The 25,970-nt window shown below is 37.2% G+C and overlaps 1 protein-coding gene across 1 annotated transcript; it reads right to left on the bottom strand.

Annotated features, from left to right (window-relative positions):
* SPPL3 (SIGNAL PEPTIDE PEPTIDASE-LIKE 3) lies at positions 1-24,081 on the bottom strand. Its single transcript, XM_059589165.2, has 14 exons — positions 23,721-24,081; positions 20,835-20,993; positions 20,390-20,501; positions 18,847-18,966; positions 11,613-11,770; positions 9,644-9,823; positions 4,747-4,781; positions 4,484-4,637; positions 3,410-3,463; positions 3,241-3,333; positions 1,760-1,902; positions 1,350-1,420; positions 618-701; positions 1-455 (listed from the first exon to the last, which is right to left on the bottom strand). The coding sequence occupies exons 1-14, from the start codon at positions 23,877-23,879 to the stop codon at positions 337-339; spliced, it is 1,641 nt and encodes a 546-aa protein (XP_059445148.2). The 5' UTR covers positions 23,880-24,081; the 3' UTR covers positions 1-336.
* Positions 24,082-25,970: the final 1,889 nt, after the last annotated feature.

Below are 25,970 nucleotides of genomic sequence, written 5' to 3'. Positions count from 1 at the left end.
GGACAAAATGAATAGTTCTTTCCAAGTATATTATCAGTAATCAAATATACAAAAATAATGACACATTTTAGAACATTACATACAATTTTATTGAGAACTGATGCAGAGACAATAAATACAAAAAGAAAAGATGATATACATGAGAGAGATACCAGAGAGGAATTGCTTTGAAATGTGCTCCCCCACAGTGCTTTACACAGTAATCTCCACATCATACTGAGTCAAGATCCTTATTGAATGAAGAAACATGGAATTAACCTCTTTACATTGCATATTAGGGGGATCAGTGCAATTTTTGTTCATCTCATCTTGGAAGATAGTGACCGACCTAATGCTTCAAGCTTCTCCAGAAAGATCCCTAGATGATGATGATGTTGACGCTGCTGACTCCTCCTCGCCATAGTTCCACATGTGCTTCAGCTCACCTCTCACCAAACCCAGTATAACAGCAAGACCTGATAACAAAGCCAGAGAAGGATGGAAACAGTCCAGAACATGTAAATATTTTATTGACCAGGAAGAAAAAAAAGTCCAACTATAGAAGAGAGAGAATTCCATTCGATTGGCAAACCAGAAAGAATCAAGTCTACCTAAAGCCAAATAACACAATTTATTACCTAGTGTACATGGAACAAGATAGAGGAGTGCAGGTTGACCATGCCCATCCATTAGATATAAGCCCAGATATGTAAGGAAAAGGCCTGAAGCAGGAAAACCCTTCTGTCAGTATCACAGAAAAGACAACATAGAAATACTAAGGTAACTTAGTGCTCATGACTTGACCATTCACATACACAACCCATGACTTAAATGTGTCAACTCTACCTCTACCAGACTCGGCTGCTCCTGCCACTCAGTAAAATCTCTAGACGACCTTTTCTTTTCTTTGCTTTTTTTCCTTTTTTTTTTTTTCGATGAATAAATTTCTAGATGACTTCTACTCGAGTTAATAAGTCTAGATCACTTTTTTTTTTTTTTAAAGGATTTTGTGTCTCAAGCCAAAAGGGTAGCTAGCTTGTTGATCTCTTCATTGATTATGAGTTGGGGCATATCTCTGCACTTGAAAATAACATAATTGCAGTACAGATGGAGTTCAAGAATTATATGATGACGGAGAAAATCACAGAGGAAAAAGTACTTCTTTAATAGTTTTACAAAAATGATGATATAAAATGGTGAGATCATCTTTAAATTTATTGAAGTGGTCATATCCTTGTAATATAACCTCATGCAAGTTTTATATTTTTCAGATGCACATCATAAAACTCTAACTTGGGAAGGAAGATAAATCTTTGTTATGTAAATGCAAAAAAAATTAAGATGAAGATATATGTTGCAAGAGAACTCACCAAACCCATAGCCAATCATCAGCCAAAGAAAATATCCATTTGCTGCACCCTTCTTAATTGCTTTGTCATATCTAAGACAATCAATCGCCAAAAAAAAAGATATTCAAATGAAAAACTACCCATTAAAACTATTTTAAAAGTAAAACATAAAGCTAAAACCAATTCTTCGATATAATAAATATATTATGCCTGTGTTTGACACGAGATCCAGAAGAATCAAACACCTAATTCAGTTTCCAAATCTCAAATCTAAAAGTATTGGCCATTCAGCAACATATTCAGAATGGGCCATCGAATAAATCAATTGTGAAAAAGCTCATGAAACTCAAGAAAAAAGAAAACTCCATACTTCATAATATTTCTTGAACACAGTAGTTTCACATCATAGCCAAAATACACCAAAACATTACCTGAAAACAAATGAAATAAGCAAACCAGGAAATAGAATGTCCCCAAAGCCAATCATATCATAACCACCCCATGGGTCAAAGAAACGAGGGACTCTCAAAAGCATGGGAATGGCTTCTCCACCACTGTTGTCACCTCGAGCAACCTATAGACAATGATGAAAACTCATTCAGAAAACACAAAGAAATCTACTAGTTACAACATATTCACCTATCTAATATATTATCAAATCACTGAAATTTTATGATATCACAGAGACGTGGCAGGTGGAAATATCTATTGTACAAAAGCTTATTAAAGTGTGAGAAGAGGAAGCAGAGAAAAAAAAAAAAAAAGAATCCAACAAAACCGTTCCAGATGAAATGGTTTTTAGCAGTAAAAGTTGTGCGAAAACACATGCTTGCTCAAAATGCCATCCCACTGGTTCCATGTGTTATAACATTAGGGAAATATTATTTGCATGACAAAATATATAGCTAATTAGCCAAAATAAAAAACAAAAAATATTGTGTACTCACTACTAGAATTATCTGAAAGGAACAGACACAAACACAGACTATATGTGTGTGTGTGTAGAGAGAGAGAGAGAACATGTTATACCCAAGAAGAAAAGGCAAATGACCGACCACCCCACCAACCTCATCACCTAATCAACAAGTACAAGACCCCCCTCACTATCAATCTATGCCAATGGCTTACTCTAATCTTTCTTATCTAAGTCTCATTTAAAAAAAAAAAAAAATTTGACATGTGATGGAGAGATGTGGCAGAGTACCGAGTTTAAACAGTGGTTAGGGTGATAGTGATGGTGGTCAAGGAGCAAGAAAGAGGTGGGGGAGGGGGAGGAGCATGGCCTAGAGCCACCTTGGAGTTGCAATCTATATCATACAACCCTTTTCTGGTACATTCCCAGTCTTAATCGCCAAATATGGTGAGCATACTACTATAGGAAACATTCATAAGTGGTCAGTACATAGCAGGATTTAGGCTAAAAACAAAACTAGCAATTTATAGCAGAACCAAAAAAAAAAAAAATTAAGTTCTAGCCATATATGAAGTAATTTTTAAAATACTATTGACTTTTCATCTCCCATATCAGACATGCAGCTTGTTAGCATAGTACTTTATTCCCAAATGATAATTATCTTCAAATATAATATATGCGCTTCTTAGTATATTATGTCAATAGTTCATACTTAGCATATAGATGCATCTGCACACATCAATTTAAAGTGACCCAAGTGTCTAATGCCTTAAAAGTAGTAAACCACGGCCCAAAATAGCAAACTTGAGCCAAAAGCACCACATAATAAGAAACTTTAGGTGCCACATTACTACGCATCATCACAAAGCCCTCTAAGAATTTTATTTCCCTCAATGTCTCCATAATCCAATATGTGCATATATGCATATATAGGAAGAGTTTCATAACTTAATTAACAATAGAAGCAAAAGAAACATAAGAAGTGAGATCAAAACTTACCGCAATCATAACACTATCCTTGAAGATCGCTTGTGATATGAATACCCAAAAGATGTCATAAACAAACGCGCAACAAAGAAGTACAGTAGCAACCTGCAGTATGAAAATGATATCAGAACAAAGTTATGAAAATTGTGATGTCAAATACAAAAGCAAACAACTTACATACCTTGATATTGGGTAATCGGGCCATCTGCAGAACTGTTATCATCAAACAGATACCCTGTCAAGAAGAAAGTCATTTATTAAGCAATGAAGATGAAAGATGTAAGCAGGATTTAAACAATTTTACGTTTGACTTTAGAAAACATACACAGCCAGAATACAATATGAAGCATCAAACCTATAGATTCACAGAAACACAAAAAGTTAACGTCTGTAACAATATGACCAACATAAAAAGAAGACTCATTTTATCTAAACTAGTGCATACTGCTTAGAAGATATATATTGGCAAAACTCAGTGGCATAGGACTTTGGCTGCTGGAGGTTTCATTGCTAGACACAGCAGTTTAAAAACTAACATAACACTCAGGTGAACCCTCATCGAACTTGGGAATGATAAGTAAGATCACTACTCCATCCTACAAGGCGACAACAATTCCAGGTGACAATTTAACAAAGATTTAACATTAAAAAAATTGAGAAAGATACATTTACAAATATGTAACACTATGCATGCATTAGCATGAGTGCAACAACTAGAGAGGAACAATTGAACGAGTATCATATGGTTCAATAATCTTCTCGTCCAAGTTCCTCTCTGAATTACCTACTGCTACAAACAAATAAAAGATTTAGAAAACAGAAAAATACAAAAAAGGAATTTATGAGAAAAGAGAATGGTGTAACATTCCTAAGGAAATATTCGATCGGTTCTATATCACAGCAGAAATTCAAAAGGCAAATACATTAGTCTGATCCCATTGCACATCCATTTCTTATTGCAAGACAACCATATAAAAACAATTACTTCATTTTGATAGCCAGTTCCAACTTGGACAGGGGTTTGACAAAAAAAAAAAACATCAAGAGGAAAGGGGAGCGCCTTCCATATCCAAAACAAGCACCTTTATGCAAATGTCAACTCAGCATTTAGCAACTGCAGTCATTTACACTTCAGAACTCGACATAAACGTGGATCCAGCATTTCTAAGGTTCAGATTTTAGAAACTGAATTCATTTCCTTCAAACAATGCTACGGAAGAAATACCCTAAATCAAAGATACTGCATGAAACTTACAAGAACATCTTGACCAATCCATGAATATGATGCCTTCCGAGTGATAGCCCAGAAAATTGCAAATGCCAGACAGAAAAGTAGCACCACAAGTGAGAAAACTGAAACTTTCCCAAGAAGAGGAAAATTCACTGCCTTTAACTCAGTTTTGCATTTTCTGCTCAAAACATATTAAAAAATAAAGGACAGTAAGGTAAATACACTGTCATATAATTCCCAGCCAGTTGATATGTTTAGCAGAAAGAAAAAGCAAATATCAAGTGTACCTTAACATCAGGCCAACTATACAAGCATGCATTCCCTGAAAACAAAAGGCTTAACTTAATTAGGAAACAAAGTTTATAATAAAATTTGTTGGTGCAATATTTATGATAGCTGCAACAATATAAACAAATAGCAATCCAGAAAGAAAGATCTATACCCTTCAATTGAAAGAAAGATCCAACCAGCTTCAATTCTGTTTACATTTTTGCAAGGAGCAAAACTTGACAAGACTTGGACTTGCTGATGCAATTCAACTCAGCTAAGCCATAGTCCCAAATGAATTGGGATTAGCTCTATATCCACCTTGAGTAATCTACATCAACCACATGTTCTCTTTTCGGCTATGCTCTGTTTTATGGGTTTGTGCAGTTATAGCTGCTCTAACCAGTTTATGGAGAACGAATATAGAGGGTATCTTTTTTTTTTCCCATTAGTTTATTATGATGATATTGATTTTACCAAGGAAATGTGACACGAGACTGGGATTGGTGTGAAATCACAATCACACCCTTGGGCTTGAGGTTTTGGTTTAGGGGCGTAACATTGGTCATCTTTTGTCAATATCAATGTTAGAGATGATAATTCAAACAAATTTTGCAATAATAGCTATTAGAACGCGACAGGGTTGTGAGAATTGGGATGTGCTTATATAAGAGTATGCTCTCTCTAAATGGTATGAGGCCTTTCGGGGTAAACCCAATAACAAAACCCAAAGACGACAATATCATACCCGCTTGGAGCGGGCTGTTACAAAGGTATTCTTCAACTTCTAAAAACATGAATCACTAAGTAAATATAGGAAGCAAATATTCTAAAAACTGAACAGTTGAGAGAATTGGAAAAAAAGTGAGAGGTCCAAGGGTCATATGTCCAACTATAGGAACTGCAATCATTTATTTTTGATAAGTTACCATGACCTCATAAAAATATTCTTCAAAATCATTTTAAATTAAATATAAATAAATGATCTATATATAACAACAATTGTATAATTAAGAATCCGTTTGTTTTGACAAAAAAAAAAAATCATGATTAGGTCAAGACATTTGTTAGAAGCTTCTTAGGGTTAAAAAGAATATGTTGGTAACAGGAATATGTTACGGGGGTATTTTGGTCTTTGCCTTGTATGTTACAATATATATATATATTATGAGGTGAGTGGCTACATTCAACATATAGCCTCCTCTTCCTCTATTTTCTTTCCATGCAAACCCTACAACATGGTATCAGAGCCATAACTACATCTCACATTCTTTAATTGCATATGTTATTTATGTTCCTCTACTTCTTCCTTTTGTTTTTTGTTTTCTCTCAAGTGTCTTGCACTACGGATCGAGGATATGATAATTGGGCTTTATGGCCATGATTGGTGGTAGATGGCATTGATATCACAGTCATAAGTGGTGTGATATTGTCATCATCACCGCCGTCAACTTTGTCATTGTTGGTGGTTGTGGTGGAAACGGCAAAACCAATATGTTGTATAAGTTTTGCCCTAAATAGAAACAGTTGATCAAGGTGTATGGGTGTGTTGGTCAGCGTTTTCTGTGATGGTTGGTGACGCATACGGTGGCTGAAAAGGGTCGCCGTGGTCGCCAGTTAAAAAAATTTGCTTCAACACTGCACATTTGAGTCTTGATATTGAGCTGTTGTTTGTTTTACATGTTCCTGGTTTTCCTTTTAATTTGTTATCCATTAGTAAAATTACCAAAGCTATTAATTGTTCTATTAGTTTTTACCCTTCTTTGTGCATCTTTCAGGATCTCAAGAAGAGGAAGATGATTGGTATGGCCTATATGGGCATGAAGTTGGTGGTTTATATTATCTGGATCTTGCACCTTTCTCCCACTCTCACGCTCTGCGTTGTTAGTCTCTGCTTTCCAGTGACATTATCATCTTAGTCACCCTTCCCTTTCTACATTGAAGTGTCAAATCCCTAGTCTTCATCATGAGTTGTCTATGCATTGTGAAGTTTGTCAGCTTAGTAAGCATCATCATGTCTCTTTTCCATCAAGAGTTGCTCGTAGGGTGCCGAGTCCTTTTGAGTTAGTTCATTTATTGTATGACATAGTTATTTTTAATGAAAAATCGTTTTGAGTTATTTCCCATTTTCCAAGTTTTTCGAAATGCCATTAAGACTCAGTTTGCTCTTAAAATATGTATCTTGTGTTCTAATAATGCCAAAGAGTATACATCTAGTTCTTTTACATCTTATCTGCCTGATAAAGGAATTTATCCATAAGGCCTCGTGCGTTCACACTTCACAACAAAATGGTGTGGTTGAATGCAAGAATTATCATTTATTAGATGTCACACTTGCTCTCTTATTTCATATGCAGTTAATGTTGTTAGTCACTTCTTGGAGGCTCCTAGGGTTTTACATTTAGGGAGTTGTTACTCGTATTATTCGATATTTGAAAAGAACTCTTGGCCTTCGGATATTGTATAGACCAAATAGAAACCTCCATGTAAAAGCTTTTACTAATGCAGATTGGGCAAGTTCTCCCTCACATAGACCGTCTACTACATAATATTGTATATTCTTTGGCGATAATCTAGTCACTTGGAAAAGTAAGAACATACAGTAGTTGCACAGTCTAGTGCTGAAGCAGAATGCAAGACAATAGCCCATATTGCCAGTGAGTTGACATGCTTACAACATTTTTTCTAGGAGATTGGATTCTCAACTCCTGGTCCTATCCCACTATTTTACTTCGCATATTGCATCTAACCCAGTTTTCATGAAAGGACCAAGCATATTGAGGTTGATTGTCATTTTATTCGAGATAAGATACTCAACGGAAATATATCTACACCATTCGTGAAGTATGAAGACCAATTAGCTATATGTTTACAAAATCCTTGTGTTGAAAGAGGTTAAAGTAGTTTTAAGCTGGGCTTATAAGACATATATATGCTCCAGCTTATGGGAGAGTGTTATAAGAGCTTCTTAGGGTTAAAAGAATATGTTGGAGACAGGAACATGTCGCAGGGGTATTTTAATCTTTGTATCGAATGTTACAATATATGTGTATGTGTTCGTGCGCGCGTATTATGAGGTGAGAGAGGCTACATTCAAGTTATAGCCAGCTCTTCCTCTGTTTTCTTCCCATGCAAACCCTACAACAATGTTCCCATAGTTAATATTAGAAAAAATATTGAATTTCCTTCTTCTTTTTTTTTATTGAAACCCAGAAAATAATGTTGAAAAACATTTTTCAAAGCTCTATCAACGTGTCAGTTCTTTCATCTCAGTTCCTTCAAGACTTATGACTTGCTTGTAGGTGCAGATCAGATAGGTCCATGGTTGGGTATTCAAATGCCGACCAATGCAGATTTTGACCAAGTCAGGCTGTAGGAGCATGAACAGACAGAAATTTAGACAAGTCGGTGGTTCAACTGGTCCAATCTACTTGTCTGGTCCAGTAATTAAAAACTTGTATGTGGCACATGAAGAACTTTTGTATGTTCCGCATCACATGATGAGTAAACATAATACCTTGCCATTTTAACAACACATTAAGAGCCTATTGGGCTTTGTGCCTGAAAATTAATCTTCTATTCATGGACAAAAGAATATAGAAATACAGCACAAAAATCATTTGAGAAAATTTCTTCAGAGAAAAGGAGAAACTACTTTTAGAGAACATTGTAATTTTTTTGAAGATTCCTTTTTATATTTTATGTTTAAGAAAAATAAACTGTTGAAATGGAGGTCCACATTGGTTATGTATTTGGTCATGAGTTATGTACTTGCTGGGTAAATCCATTAGCTTATGCTTTTGGGTCAGATGTGCTTAACATAGGATCAAAGAATGGTTTGTTGTTCTTGGATTCCATGTGCTTGGCCTATTTGGTTCTGGTTGTTGGGCTAAATTGAGCTGTTTCATTCTGTTAGTTTTTTTCCTGTTTTGTTGGGCCAGCACATTGGAGGCGGCAGTCCTGAAGGAAAGTTCCACACTGGTTGAGTACGTGCTTGGTTATGGGTTTATATACTTGTTGAGCTTTTCAACTACTAACTTAAGCTTTTGTTATGGATGCTTTAACATCAACTACTAGTAATAGATGATTTATTAAATATTTTTCCACTTTCTAAAAATGTGTTCCTGGAAACTGTTACTAAAAGCAGACCCAAAAAGACCTTTCAATAGAATATAATATCTTTTTTTTTTTGATAAGTAAGAATATAATATCAAAACAGAGAATGATATTGTTTTGAAAATATAATATTTTGATTACCAACCGTTGACCACCTTTTCCTCCATTGTGAAATAGCTAGTGCCTAGTGGAAATCTATCTTCGGATTTTTTCTATTAGCGTGGGTCATGCCCCTTCGAGTAAAGGTCTCTTCGCTTGTTGGGGAGGGCAGTTTAATAGTCCTAAAACTGAAGCAATATGGAAGATGATTCTATCCTGTGTAATGTGGTGTATCTGAAGAGAGAAATGATCAAAGCTTTGAAGACAGGGAGAGGACAGTGGTGGAATTAAAGTTCTTCTTCTTCAATACCCTAGACCACTAGAAGGCTGCCTATAATTGTTTTCATTAAAGGTCTTCTTCTTCAATACCCTATACCACTAGAAGGCTGCCTATAATTGTTTTCATATTTCTAGTTTTCATGACTTTTCTATCTTCTATCTTCTTTCTTTCTTTTTTGCTGGGTGTTTCTTTCGTATACTTCTTGTGTAATTCAGTACGCCCTTCAGCGTTTTAATGATTTTCTTTTTATCAAAAAAAAATATTTTGAGTATCACTGGACAGAACCCAATAGCATGATTATGCAAAAATTATCTTGTTTCAGCCAGAAAAACACAATAAATAAGCAACCTTGGAGAGGTTCCCCGACATAAAAAAAAATAATAATAATAAAAATAAACAAGCTTTGAAAAGAACTACATTACCTCAACACCACCAATGCAGAAAAGTACAATCAGCACCCACATGAACCAAGACGACATAAAATAATATAGCAGCACCAGAAATGCAGATGCCATAATGACAAAAAATATAGCACCCTTTGCACTAATATCAAGGATTTCCTTCTCAAAGTCTTCTTTGTCTGTCCCAGAATTGGAAGATTCCTAGTCAATGAAAGAAAACACGATTCAATTCAGATTCTTCCCCATAACCACTACAACTATGCAATAATTCAAGAATTAAAGAAGACTTGGAGATAAGACAAAAGAGGGAAGAGAAATCGAGAAAACTAAATTTTGACAAAACATCTCAAAATAGCAAATAAATGTGAGCACAGGATTTTCTTTAGATTGACGGGTTCATCCATCTATCACACTCACTTCACTAATGAAATCATTATCCTTTATGAAGCATTGCACTCAGTTGAAGTGTTTTGAGTTGTAAAGTGTTTGGAGATGGTAGGACTACGTTCTAGTTCTATCAAGGTCAACATCACAGGGCAACGTCAAGCTATCAATTAATATCCTATCTCACAAGAGATCTAGAATACAAAATAGCAATTCACCACAGCTTGCCTAGAACAGCCAGGGACTAATTACAGCAAAAATGGGATTTGGTGTTTCTGTTTTTGGGGTCAGGGAGAAGGAAAGGCGTTGTGAAGGAAGAGAAAGAAGAAACCATTAGTTACTTATCTAAGAGAAAAGGGTTCAACATAAAAAAGAATATCTCATTACTGACTAGTGCATAAATTTCTCAACTAATTGGAGACTAAGACATTCTGCTCTATAATTCCATAAATTCTTAAAAGGTGTTAAATTTCTAATAAAAGCTTGAGCATTTGAAAGAGTATCAATGAAGAGATACTTACACATCATAACTATGCTGTATGAAAGAAAATGTTAGGAAATAAAGAAACAGGTCAATAAGATTGGTAGCTAATATCATGACATATAGAGGGAAGAGCGGACTCAAGAAGAAAGATAAAAATAAGTTGGCATAAGATGGTTCAATCAGATTCAAAGAATAATGATGCACTTAGGCAAAGGACCAACTTAATTCAAGTTAAAGGAGCAAAGAGTTTTGAGGGGTAAAGAAGCGTTGAGGAGTGGCCAAACATGAAAAAGGTAGAAGCAGGGAAGGACAAGATCACAAAAGTTAAAAGAGAAAATGGCCTTAGATAGGCTGAACCGCTAAAAAGGATCCATGTAATTGACCATTAGCTGTTATTAATGCTTAGTTAAGAATACAAAAAGTGCTAGGTCAATCTATGATAACCAATCAAGAGACTATAACAGGGCTCATCTGCTGTCTTTCTACTAGTTAAAATTAAAATCAGAGATCTTATTAGAAGGTGAAAATATAAAAGTAACAATCTTTTTTAATAAGGCGTAAACACTATCCTAATGCTGACCCACTGGACTACATTTTCAGCCAATAAACTCATATTTGTTAATCATCCACCTACTAGCATGATGCAGCCCCCAAAAGATCTATGGAGATAACGATGGTAATAGATAGAACAATGCCTAGCAACCAGTAAGGGAATGCCCATCAAGGGAGATACAAGCCAAATCTTAAAAACAACATAAAATCGGACCCGAGCTACCCATAATTTCTGTTTACAGTAGAATAAACTGATTCATATAGTGTGTCAGTGATAAGCATTAGAAAGACCATTATAAACAAGGTAACATATAAAAGTTTGTAAGAGTATAGGGAGCAAGGGCAGTAAAAACTTCTTTCTCTTTTATCTGACACCAATTTTAGCGGACTTTGAACAGCAAGAAGCATGGATTTAAACTAAACTTTATATCAAGAGCCAAAGAGTCATTTTGCATAACCACCAAGCTCCCTATAATGCAAATCAAGACAACTCTGTGAGACTGGAATTCAACTTTAAGTACACAAATATTAAGTTTAGTACAATGAATAGAGGGGGTTGAATGTCAAGACCTTTGGAGATAGTTCATTATAGCGCTCATCAGTTTGTTCAGAAGCAGTCAACTCTGACCAAAATGAAGCACATAAAATTGTTCCAACAGCCATCATCCATAAGAACACCACTGAGAAATCTACGACTGGGCGTTCTGGAGCATATAGTAGAAGTTCCACTGCAAGAGATAATTTACAATTAACCACGTATTACACCATAAGATAATAACAAACTTAATAATTGAAAATAATAATAGATAGATGAAAACATAGCTGGAAGCAAAGGTTTAATTAATAGATACACATGCACAGCACATCAACAACTCTTGCTTATACATATTGCTAGCCAAGATATAGCGAAAGATAAGCTCAAATTTAAGTGCTCTCTCAACTTCTCTAGTGCCTGTACTCACTAGAAGAAGATGTAAACTATAAATACTTCCCCTGAGGCTGTAAAACCAACACTAACCTCTAAGCAGTTTCCAAGAATACATGGACTTCACCTCGTCTATTAGGTTATGTACTACTCAATCAAAACCATCAGACAGGAATATATATATATAACACACGGGCACACATTCACCTGTGGGTAAGAGGAGAAAATAAATAAATAAATATGAAAGATTAACAAGTAATCCCTCCAATGATACTCCAACTGCCCATGAATTGTTTATTCCTAAACGAGTCATGAAGGGTTTAAAAACATACCTTCTCTCTACATTGGATAAAGAGTAGGGTCATAAATTAGTCTATTTATATAGAGTGTCTCTTTAAAAGGGAAGTCATCCTTTATTTTGAACAAGAAACCTTCATATCTTAATACATGTATGTAATTTATTTTTTTTTTATAAGTAAATGTATTATAAAGCAAAGGCGCAAAGGGGCGCAACCCATTTACACGAGCGGTATAAAAAGAGAGCGCCTAAGAGGGAGAGAAATGAAAAAGAAAATCAGAAAAGCTAATCTCTAAAGAAGCTAGCCAAGCGGCCGTCCAAGAGTAAAGAGTAAAGAGGAAAAAATGGATCAATTCCTCTATAGTCCTAGTGGAATTATCAAAACATCTAGCATTTCTTTCATTCCAAATACACCACATAAGACACAGAGGGATCATCTTCCACACAACTGCGCTACGGGATCGTCCTCCCGACCACCAACTCTCGAACAAGGCTCTCACCCTGCAAGGCATGACCCAATGCAAGCCAAACCGAATAAAAATCGAATGCCACAGAGCACTTGCGAGCTCACAGTGTAGAAGAAGATGATCGACTGTCTCTCCGGACTTCTTGCACATACAACACCACTCCATGACCACTATATTCCTCTTACGCAAAGTATCATGTGTCAAGATTTTGCCTAGAGCCGCTATCCACCCAAAAAAAACCACTCGCATAGGAGCTTTAGTGCGCCAAATGCTCTTCCAAGGAAACACCTCTTGATTGGATTGGGACAAAGCCTTGTAGAGCGACTTAACCTCAAACTTTCCTTTCTTAGACGAAATCCAGCACATACTATCTGCCACTCCTATGGAAATCTTGCAAGAATACAACCGATCAAAGAAAGGAGAAACCATATCCATCTCCCAATCTTGAACGGGCCGAACAAAAATGATATTCCATTCAACTCTCCCACTCCTCCAAGTAAAATTATCCTTCACCCAACCTTCTTTGTGTCTGGCGATATTAAATAAGGACGGAAAAGCTTGCTTCAAGGAATTCTCCCCACACCAAATATCATGCCAGAAACGAACTTTCGAACCCTCCCCCACCTCGAATCGAATCTCTTTGGCAAAAAAATTCCAACCTTGACGAATGTGCTTCCATAGGCCCACACCATGGGCACCCGGCACCTCCTTAGTGCACCACCCACCTTCCTTGGCTTCATACTTAGCTTTGATAACCTTACTCCAAAGAGCCTCGCTCTCATTCGCATATCTCCAAAGCCATTTCCCCAAAAGAGCTTGATTAAAAAGGTGCAACTTCCGAATGCCAAGGCCACCATAGCGAAGGGGACGACAAACTTGATTCCAACTTACAAGATGCATCTTAGACTCATCACCCATTCCTCCCCACAAGAAATCTCTTTGGACTTTCTCAATCCTTTTAGCTACACTTATAGGAAGCGGAAACAGAGACAAAAAGTAAGTCGGAAGATTAGTCAAAGTGCTCTTAATAAGAGTTAGGCGACCTCCTTTAGAGAGATACATCCTCTTCCAACCCGCCATCTGGCGCTCCAACTTTTCAATCACATCATTCCACATAACCGTATCCTTGTACGACGCCCCTAGAGGGAGACCCAAATACTTCATAGGCAACTCGGCAACACTACACCCAAGGATATTAGCTAAAACCCCCATGTTCTCCACCTCACCAATAGCCACAATCTTTGATTTTCCCAAATTCACTCTCAAACCCGATACAGCTTCAAAACATAAGAGGATGAGACGTACATACCGGACTTGCTCAATAGAAGCTTCACAAAATATCAAAGTATCATCCGCAAATAAAGAGTGAGAGACCATCAGCTCCGATAACACCCTATTTCCCATCGAGAACCCAGTCAAAAGGCATTGTTCTACCGTCGTATTCACCATTTTACTCAAAGCCTCCATCACAAGCACAAACAACAACGGAGAAAGAGGATCCCCTTGCCGAATTCCCCTCGAACTATTGAAGAAGCCTTCGGAGAACCATTCACAAGGATGGAGAATCTTACCGACTTAATACACCACTCTATCCAAGCCCTCCACCTCTCTCCAAAACCACACCTATGCAGCAAATATAAAACAAAATCCCAATTAACATGGTCATAGGCCATTTCCAAGTCCAATTTACAAAGAATACCCGGCAACCCTGATTTCATGCGACTATCCACGCATTCATCGGCAATGAGAATGGAATCTAGGATTTGCCGACCCCCGATAAAAGCATTTTGAGAATAGGAAATAACCTTTCCCAAAACAGTTTTCATCCTATTGGCAAGCACCTTAGAAACAATTTTATACACCCCTCCCACCAAGCTGATGGGCCTAAAGTCCTTCATCTCCACTGCTTCCGCCTTCTTCGGAATCAAGGAAATAAAAGTTGCATTCAAACTCTTCACCAAATGACGTCTTCAGTAGAATTCAGCAAAAACCGCCATAACATCTTGTTTAATAACCCCCCAACAAGCTTGAAAAAAAGCCATGGAAAAGCCATCTGGACCCGGGGCCTTCTCACCATCCATGCCCTTAACCACCTCCCACACCTCCTTTTCCTCAAAATCTCTTTCTAACCACCTATTATCCTCCTCATCAATAGACAAAAATGGTTGGTTATCCATTCTAGGACGCCAAGTGCTTTGTTCCGAGTATAAGCCTTGATAGTACTGAACTATGTGATCTTTTATTACAACTGGATCCTCGGATAATTCCCCATTTATACGAAGCACCTCTACCCGATTGCCCCTACGATGAGAATTAGCCATCTTGTGGAAGAAACGAGTATTTCGATCCCCCTCCTTGAGCCACAAAGCTCTCGATTTTTGTCTCCAATGAATTTCCTCACACAGCAAGGTGTTCTCCAATTCTTTCACCAAGTCTGCCTTCCGAATCTTCTCCTCCTGGCCTAAACCTCTCGACTCTGCCACCTCATCCAACTCTTCAATACCTCCCAACAACTCCTTCTTCTTCCTCCCAATATCCCCAAACACCTCCTCATTCCATTTTTTCAAGTCCACTTTAAGGGATTTCAATTTATTAGCAAGCACATAACTAGGTAAACCCTCAAACGAATACGACCCCCACCAAGAAGAGACCTTCTCCACAAAACCCTCTGCTTTAAGACACATATTTTCAAATTTAAAAGACTTATTACCTCCGCAAGGGGTCCCACAATCCAATAATAAAGGAAAGTGATCGGAAAGCAAGCGCTGAAGTCGCCTTTGTGACACTGCTGGGTAAGGATCTTCCCATTCCGGGGAAAGCAAGAACCGGTCAATCCTCGACCAACTCTCATTTTCTTGATTATTAGACCAAGTAAATTGAACCCCCATCATCGGAATATCCACCAAATTGTTCTCTGAGATGAAATCTGAGAAATCCATCATGCCCGAAGAGTAATAAGAAGCGCTAGATCGCTCACTTGGAAAGCGTACAATATTGAAATCCCCACCCAAACACCAAGGGACCTCCCACACACTCATCAAACCAGCCAACTCTTCCCAAAGAGCCCTTCTCTCTCCTTCCTCATTTGGCCCATACACCCCCCCAAACGCCCAAACCCAATTATCCTCCACATTTTGGAAAGAACAAGCCAAAGTGAAATGCCCCACACACTCCTCCTTACACTCCACTACCCTCCTATCCCACATCATTAACATCCCCCCCGACAAACCATTTGAACCTTTGTGCTTCCACCCTACATGTTGACCTTCCCAAAGACTATGAATCACCTCCCAGGACAAAACCTCCATCTTAGTCTCAATCAAAAACACTATATCCGCTTTCCATTCTTTCAAGAGCCCCCTAATGTGTAACCTTTTTTTGAGGGCATTCAACCCTCTCACATTCCACACTACAATGTTAAGCTTCATGATCCACCAAATCCACCCTCTCACCTTCCTCTAACTCCTCACTTCCATTGGGTTCAGGAACACAGTCCGAAATGTCTCCCAAAACAGAATCCTGCTGTAATCTAGAAGCTTCAATAGCATTAAACAAAGCCTCCAACTCCTCCTTTCTCCCCTCATCCGAGATACCAATTTTAGGACAAAATCTTATACAGTTATTAACTACCCAACTAGAAGAAATCGAATCTGACCCTAAATCCTCCAGCCCTCCTATAACTGAACAATTGTCCTCAATCCTACCTGAGCCCTGCCTCACAACCTCCAATTCCTGTAATTGATCCAGCCTGACCTGACCCACTTGACTCATCTGACCCAAGTTCTTAGCCTCCCCCCGACAGTCCTCCTGCTCATCACCCCCCACTACCGACCCTACCTTCCGGCGAGAGGAGCTTCCCCTCAGAATCTGACCAGTGGCCAATCCCGTGACTTCCCCAGCCTCGCCGATCTCCAAAGGTCTCTTCGGCGACCTCTGACCATATCCCACTGACGGCAGCGTCTCCGGCACCCTCTGCGAGACTTCCGGTGTCGGGCCCAGGATCCCTTTCGTCTGCCCAATTGCCGAAATTGCGACTTCTAGCACACCCACCTGTGCCACGTTCCATTTCCGCAGCCCCAACTTCCTCCTTCTATAGGTCATCAGGTTCTATCCATTACCAGTAGACTGGATCTTCTTCGCCGGACTTACGGCCTTTTTATCTCTGGTTCTCTCTCCGGCCAGGAAAACTCCCGCATCCCGTACAGAAGTGCCGCTAACCTCCCTGGAAGTCCCTTTTGTTGCTGACCCAGTCCCCCTTACCCCCAAAACTTCTCCTACGACCAGTGGCGCACTCGCCGGAATCATCGAATGAAAACATGGGCCTTTCATGTCTTTCTCAGTGGCCTCTGTTGAGACCAAGGTAACTGGAAAGCTGAAAGCACGCGGTCCAGCTTTGATTGGGCTAGAACTAGAAACCACGCCTGAGCCCACAATTCCTTTGGATTTAAACACCATTTTCTTTTTCACCTTTAGCCTGCTAATGGGCTTCCATATTTTATCACCCGGCCCAATTTTCTTCTTCCCTTTCATTCCTGCCTTCCCCTGTTCAACAACTTGCTTAACTTCCGGCCCAATCCCATTGAACCCCATCTGTTTAAACACCTTATCAATCCTAGTCATCCCCACATCACATTCCCTCTTCAGATGCTTCAGCAACTCCTTCACGTTGAGAAGCTCGATGCCTACCTCAGCATAGGTCTGCCCAGCATGGTGCCCCATCCCCTCACGTCCCTTCTTGCACTCAGAACCTGACAAAAGCGCCACCTGCTCCGCTGGCTTTACTGTACCCCTCGCCGGACCTGAATTCGAGGATCCCACGCAACCTCCGTCCTTCATAACATTCAGACCATGCTTTGCCGGATTTTGCACAGACTTCGTCGGCCATAGAATCTTCGTCGGCAACCCCCCAACGCCTCCCTGAGCTATCGCCAAATCTTGGGTCTACTTTGGGCATAACGAATTCTTGCCATACTTCTGATTCCTCTGTTCCAGATAACTTCGCTGATCCTGAGCATGGCCGAAGGTGCAATCATCCTGGGATTCCTTCGACTGCAATACTATCTCCGCGTAGCTTCTCTTATTCTTCTCCTCATTATTTCCCTTTCCTCCCCTAAGCTCTCTATACTCGGTGGACACTCAGTTTTCCCAGAGAGATGCATTAGCCATTTTCATTTCCTTGGTGAACCTATCCCACCCAAATCCACGGCGTCCTTCAGGAATAATGATCGAGCCACACCTGCTTCTTCCATCAAATTCCTCCACTGTCAAGAAACAGCCATGCCTATTAGAGCACTTTTGGGCTATTATTCTAGGATATCCAGCCCTGGATTGATCCCAAAATACTTCAGAGGTGTCCACTGCCACCAGATCATCCACTATACGCACCAACCAAGCTAGTTCATCTTTTTTTAAGAAAATGGACCTTTTGAATCTTTTGCTTTTCTCAAAAATCCTCACCCCTGAAGCCCCTACCTTGATCAGCACCTCAAATTCCTTAGACTCCACCGTCCATCTCCTCGGTCCAGCCATAACACAACCTCCAGCTAACACCAACCACTACACACGTGCCCCCACGCGCCAACACAGCTCTCAGCTCCCAGCTCCCAGCTCTTAGCTCTCAGCTCTGAGGCACTCTCACCCTACCTCTGTTGTATTCAGAGCTATTAAAGCAAAATCTACATTTTGAGGAATATGAGTCGAAACAATAACAAGAATATTTCTAGTAAAATGTCTTTCACATCCCTCAAGAGATAGTTCACTAATAGACTGAGAGATAAGTAATTTGACTCACTCATATCTAGATCATGAATGTTTGGAATCCACAGTATCTAATACAAATATGAAAGGGAGAGAAAGCACTAGTACAAATTACATGAGAAATTACAATTTCTACCATTCATCATGTTTACCTTTCTTCTAAAATGAGATACAAGAGGCAGAAAATATATTGAACCTTTATATTTATTTTTGAAATAAGTTTCAAATAAAACAAGATGTCCTCGCCCCTCGGACCTTGCTTCTTTTAAAGATACTAGCAGTCCATGTGAACAACTGGTACACATGCATAAATCAATATAACAAAGTTTGACAGAAATAAAAAATTCAGAGCCTCACCTTTCTGTCCATCTGCCATAGATTTGTTAAGAGCTTCTCCTCCTGACTTTGAAATCATCACAACAGGAATCGATACATTTTGAGCAGTGTCATTTTCAGAACAGACCATCTTGTAAAGATCTGAAATGATGGCAAACATGACAGGAATATTGTATTAAAGAAAATGAAAAACAAAACATGAAAGTCATTGACCAAACTGTCCAATTCTCTGTTTCAGCATATCATGGTATGAAGCAACATCTTCAGGATTAAAATAAAATAAAAAAAACAAAAGGTAAAAAAAAGAAAAAAGAAAGAAAATACAGACAGTTTTGTATAAGTTTCTTTCAGAGATGTCAAAAATGGCATTTGAAGACAAGTGAAACGTTACTAAAACCCAAGCCCAACTAATTTTCTTATTTAGCCAACATGAAAGCCTTTTTGCACACATATTAATCGAAATAACATTAAGTTTCATGAAGCCATTAAATTAAAGAAAAATAGTAGCTATAATTTGGAAAGGTTTCAATTTTGAACCAAAGTTTGTTCTAATTGCAATAATTAACAACCTAAGTCTTCCCTAAAGATTCAAGCAGACAACACAGTTTACAGAAAATTTTTTAAAAAAAAAACCATCCACTTGTTCTGAAGGTTTAATTTGTGTGACCAACTCAATAATTTATGAGGGTTCCAGCCGTGGTAAAGGCATGAGGGTGTAGGGTTCCTTCGGTGGGACTTTGGGTTTGCTTTGTCGGTTTTTGGGTTTTTCTTTGTCTTTTTGCTTTTGTTTTTCTGGTTGGTGTCCTTGTGTATACTTCCAGTGTACTTACATATAGACACTAACATATTGATTTCAAAATATATATATATAGACACACACACACACACTAACATATCAACATTTAGTAATTAGTATACTAACTATTTAATATGTTAGTATATTGACTAACTAGTTAATAGTATACTTCATATACACTAACATATTTACATATAGTGCAATATGTTATATTGTTATATCACTAACATATTAAGTATTAACAGAACGTATAGTTAGAATAGCTAATACACACTAACATATTAACATTTAGTAATTAGTATACTAACTATTTAATAGGTTAGTATATTGACCAACTATTTTATGGTAAACTTTAAATACAAATTAAACAAATTACTAAAATTATAATTCAAAATTAATTACTAGTAATTGTGAAAAAAATATATAAATTACTATAATTATACTGCAAAATTAAATAATAATAATAATAATTACTAGTAATTGGGGCTGTTGGGTACAAAAGCACAAAAGATTGGGAAATAAATTTTGAACTTCTATTTTAAGCCACTTCAGTCAGGACATGCAAGACAGCTAAAAAGTACAAGTAGCTGCTGCTAAAAGTTTCGACAAACATCAGAATACAAACGGGAAATTTTCTATATTTTAAACTTATAAAATTTGTACTTGAAAAACCACTGATGTTGTGAAATCTCTTGTGTTGGATCAAAGTTGTTAACAAATAAGATTGTGGATTACTACTGACATGTACAAGTGCATTTAAATCCCAACCTTCTTTGTCATTTATAACCACCAAGGCTGCAGCACCTTCTGACTGTGCAACTTCAGCCTTTGTCGTGAAGTCACAATCACCACGTACGGACAAGAGAATAGACCCAGATAGCTGGAAAAGCAGAAAAAGACCGTCCTCAACTTGATGCTTTAGAAAATTAATAATGGCCACAATTGATATTACCACTTTCACAAAACAATAATGCTTTACTAATTGTTCACTATAACATCATCTCAATAGTTCGGACTTTTCCTAAATTTTTGAAAGCTTGCAAGATTTTCCCAAAATTGAAAAGCTTTTAGATGGTACATATTCATCAACTAACACTCTAGAGGAATAATAAGATTCCTACGGAAAAGGCTTGAGTATTCAAATTCAAGTATTTTTCATGACTAAGAGCTGAGAAGATTATACAATTTTAACCAAGGAAAACCAATGCAATACCTTTGAAGAAGAACTGGAACAGCAGTTTAAGGGAATTGAAAACACAACAGGCAGCCTTGGAGCGTTTTCAGCAAGAGAAGGCAATAAAGCCCCAAATCTTGCATTTAACCCAACTAAAGTCTTGCCTTCAGCGCGCCCCACCCAGTTCTTGATCTTGACCTGAAATTTTAAATGCAGTAAAGAGACCAAGTCAGCTTATTTTCCATACTGAGGATTGAAAAAATAAAAAATAAAAAATAGGCTCAAAAACACTTATAACAAGATTTGAAACATTTCTGGGATTATATAGAAAACATCTAATCCAGGGATTATAACAAAAACATCCAACTAGAGAGAGGAATGCTTGGAATTTTTTTTTTTTTGTGGATAGGTAGGAATGCTCGTACTTTTGATGGCCATGAAGTACCGATGTTGGAGTTCAGGCTTCTGGTTTTGGGATCACTTTATGCTTGGATGCACACAACCAATTGCTTCTCTTTTTTAATGTGTATTGGATTCTAGGAGCTACATTTATCCAATTTGTTATATATGTCTCCATCTATCGAATTTGTTATATATGTCTCCATTTTCAAATGCCTATTATATACCTAAGCACTTGGATTGCTCCCCTTTCCTGCATTTTCTAATAACATTACCATATCAAAAAACTCTTCATCCTACATCATGGTTCTATCAATCTTTCTACAGGTAAAAGAGAAATTTTATTCGAGTCAAAATAAAATGGGTGTAGTCCAACAGCAAAAGAAATATAAAGAAATTAAGCAAGAACTAGAAGCCTAGAGCTTCAATGCAAAACCTTATTTAATCTGCTATAGTTGCATCTCACTGCCACGCATAATAATTCAGGCAATAAAAGTCTCAAGAGCATGTCTCCATGCCAGACATCATGCCAAAAGCAAATGAAGCAATCATCCTGAATCCCTGATATTAGACCCAACACATTCCTAGAACACCACCCAATTGCTGCTAATATGCTTCTGTAAACTACCTCTATAAGCAAACTTAACTACAACCCCTTACTGTTTACCCAAACAAGCGTTTCAAGACACTACAACTTGTAGCCCATCAAAACTACTTCTCATGAAGCAAACCGGATTACAATGTATCTTGATGAATGATTAAAAGTACGAAAAAATGCAAAATCAGTCCATGTGGTTTACTTAATTTACAATTAGCTCCCTGTAGTATTAAAATGAACTCAAAGGTTCCTGAGGTATAACAAAAAAACAATTTACTTAATACGGTTAAATTCCGTACACTAATTTAACAAATTTCATTAGTGTGACACTTACTTAAATAGGACACGTGTCGCAATTTTATTGGTTTTAACGTTTCACGCTATCGAAATTTGTTATGTCCATGGACGAAATTCAGCGGTAAGGACCAAATTATTTTTTTGGCATACCTCATGAACTTCTGAGTTTATTTTGATAGCATAGAGAGCTAATTGCAAATAAGGTAAACCAAATGGACTGATTTTGCATTTTTTCCCTTAAAAGTACTATCTTCTACTTTAAATGACAAATACTTTTCCGAAATTTGAAATTAGACCTACCTCAATTTTACACAAATCTTTCTTTTTTTTATAAGAAAATTTAAGAATTGACACTAACAATCAGCAAGTCCCATAAACCTAAATTTACCAGACAAAGAATGTAGAACTTCCAGAGCATATAGCGCTTCAGGAACCCACTTTCCAAATTGATTTTCAACTTCAACATCTAGCACTTCTTCAACAGCACTATTGGAAAGCATTTAACTAAATTCAAAGCAACACAAGAATGCCCTTCAGAATTCTTCAATGCAAATACTTAAACATAGCTTCTATTAGAATAAGCAGCATTTACCCACAAACTAGAAATCAGAATCTGTCTCCTCAATCTAGCTATCGACTAACCAATTGTTTCCAACATTTGGTTCATTCTATTCTCAACATCACAGAAGAAGATACTCTAGTTCGTTTCTTACAATTCTAATGAATTAATCAACATGTTATGTGTGCATCACTTTGGAGCCACTTTATGTTAGAATATTAATTAAATAATTAAGTTCACTATTTTCCATCAGTTTAAGTTTTTGAGAAGGTGGAGATTTAACACAATACTAGAGGAAAATTATTGAGTTCAAACCTTAACTCTACAGTTTACCGTCATATCAGTTAAATATTTCACGTGTTAGGTCTCATTTGAGCACACACTTAAAAGGAGAATATTAAAATACTAATTAAATGATTAAATGAGAAAAATACTAATTAAATAATTAAATTCTCATTTTCCTATGAGCTTAACCTTTTGGGGTAGGTGGGGTAGGTGGTGATTTAACACTTTAATCCCCACACGCATTTGGCAACCATATAGTATTTTTCCCTTATGATTTGAGAAAATACTAATCTCCATTATTCTTGCTGGTTTTATCTGTATCCAACCCCACAATGAGCAACCATGAGCACCAAAAGTGAAGCTCTAATCCACACGTCCAGCCAAAAAGGCATAGAAGAAATTACACAAAATAGTCTTCCAGTCATCATATCTAGCGATCACAGTACCAAATTTGTAGCCACATACTACAATAGCCCATGAGGCATGTTATAGATGAAAAGTAATTTAGGAAAACAGAGTAGAATTGAGCATGACGGCGTCAGAGAGTTCTCCACCGACATAGCCAAAATGCGTTTTGTTTGGCGTTCATATGAAGATCGTGTGATTCGATCCAACAACCTATTTATAATGCTACCCACAAACAAAATGTTAAAATTATAATCATTCATCAAATGCTAGATATAATTGCAAAATAATGCACATACAAAACCGAATAGAAACCACAATCTTTTGATTAAAACTAAGAAATGAGGGAGGGGGGGAGGAGAGGGGAATTTGATAAAATCACCAATTCGAAGGGATTGTCGCAAGACGGAGGCTGGGGTCCATCATCGTCGTCCTGTTTGACATCGCCAGCGCCCACATATGAGAGACCAACGAGAAGGAAGAGAATCAGAGCCGCCAAAATGCGGGGATTGGGCCAAGAAGAAGAAAACGCTATGGCCATGGCCACCCGAAATGAGCTTCGACTAGGATTCAGATGGGAGAGAGAAAGAGAAAGAGAAAGAGAATTATTTGATATTTTCTTCGCCTTTTTCCTCTCGTTTAGCTCTGTTGGAGGCCACGGTTCTCCCTTCCCCGCATCGACGCAAAACAAAACTCGTGTCGTAAAGAGACCAACGAGACCGGTAGACTGACAGGGTGACGTTTCAGTAAAAGGTAGGTAGATTCGTTTGTTAAAAAACACAAAAACACAAACGATAAATTCCTTTTCTTTTCTTTTTTTCTTAAAATAAAAATATCAACAGACAATTAAAAATATTATTAAAAAAAAAAAATCAAATCATTTTCACGTTTACGTAGAATTAGAACAATTTTCCAAACAGACAAAAAAATACATAAATAAACATCAAAAAACACGTTGACAAATATAGCGGTGTCTCCGGGACACGAGAGAGGTTTTTTCAAGCAAAACCCGTAGCCGTCGGTTACCTTGTATTTTTTTTTTTTTTTTTTTTTTGAGAAATTTTTAATATTTTTAATTGTCTGTTGATATTTTTATTTTAAGAAGGAGTGCGTCTTCACCATCAACCTTGTATTTGATGGTGAAGAAATGCGTCTTATTTTACTGCAAGTATAGGACTGCTCACACCCTATTTTGTCCTCCCCCGGCCAGGGCGTCAGTCAATGTTCTTTTTATTGGTTGAATTGGACCGAAATAGGAAAATGGATCAGTCAAATAACACTTATGACTTATCCATTTTCTATTTTTGGCTAAAAATAGCTTATGGAAAATCAAAACACTACCTCCATAAAAGCTTGTGTAAAACGACAATGCAAAATGCGTGTGTTTTTATCCGAATTTGGCTTTAAAAAGGCTATAAAAAGGATGTTGTAGTTTTTTTAGTTCTAAGTTGTTTATAAGAAAGAGAAGAGAAAATAAAGCTAAATCTAGACCATTGAAAAAATTATAACACATTTGTATCTATTTTGCTCTCTCTCTCTCCCTCTTTCTTTGACTTTTTTCTTTTCTTCCTCTCTCTCATTTCTCACTTTTTCTATGGAAGGAAGCGAAGGCCCAAGGCAAAGAACGGAAGAACCGAAGTTGCGATCATGGACAACTTGAAAGGGGAGATTCTGATCAAGAGGCTCAAGGGAAAGCAAGCAAACAAGTGGAAATTGAAAGGGGGCAGCTTGTGTTAGAGTATATGTAGACTTGTCCCACATTGCTCAAGTGTGGAGAGATTTTAGTAATTGGTTTATATAAATAAGCCCTTGTTTGTCCCACATTGTTAAGGAATTAAACTCATTTCTCATGTCTTCTTTATAAATATAAAGCACTCTTATTTATTCAAATCATTCAATAAAAGCAAAATATAGCTTATAAGGCTTTAATGTGTAAATAAAGGCATATTGCCAACCTTAATCTTGTGTCTATTTATCTTTTACTATTCTGCTTTATATTTCTGCATTATGAAATTTGAAATGGTAGCAAAAAGGAAGAGAGGGGAGATTGAGAAAAGAGAAAAGAGGGCTCCTTCATTTGACTTTGGGTCCCCTTGTTGCACATGCTTAATTTAAAAAAAATAATAATAATAAAAATAAAAAAAATTAAAAGATGCCAACAAAAGAGGTCAAAATTGACCACAAAATAGCCTAAAGTTGCCCATATTGTTTTGGCCGTTTAATTGGCCTAGTTTATTTTTCTTGACTCTTTGTTGGCCCATTATTTGTATTTTGGCCTTTGTGGTATTATTTCAAACCTAAGCCCATTTTAGCCTATAGTTTGCTTTTATATTTGGCTCATAGTTGCCCTCATGTATTTTAGCATTTGTGGTAATGTTTAAAACCCAGGTCCGGTCTTTGTGGTATTAATAAGTAAAACTCAGGCTCATTCAGGGGCGGAACTAGGATTTTTGGATTGGGAGGACGGACTTATATAATACATAAATATATAGATATATATAGTCTTTCTTTATAGGTGTGTATTTATGCTAAATAAAAACTAAGAACTCTTAAATTTAATTTCATATTAAATTATACGACATTACAAAAGTTGCATGTCTATAGAATCATCGTAGAAAAGATCAATAGAACT

Source organism: Corylus avellana, chromosome 4, assembly GCF_965113065.1.
Source record: "Corylus avellana chromosome 4, dhCorAvel1.hap1.2, whole genome shotgun sequence".
Classification (NCBI taxonomy): Eukaryota; Viridiplantae; Streptophyta; class Magnoliopsida; order Fagales; family Betulaceae; genus Corylus; species Corylus avellana.
This window is presented reverse-complemented; position numbering and strand designations above follow the sequence as displayed.

Coding starts and splice junctions, on each gene's coding strand:
- SPPL3 (XM_059589165.2), bottom strand. CDS start 23,879: ATGGCCATAGCGTTTTCTTCTTCTTGGCCCAATCCCCGCATTTTGGCG. Junction 4,638..4,746: donor ATAGTTGGCCTGATGTTAAG/GTACACTTGATA, acceptor TGTTTTGAGCAG/AAAATGCAAAACTGAGTTAA. Junction 3,334..3,409: donor CCCGATTACCCAATATCAAG/GTATGTAAGTTG, acceptor TTCATACTGCAG/GTTGCTACTGTACTTCTTTG.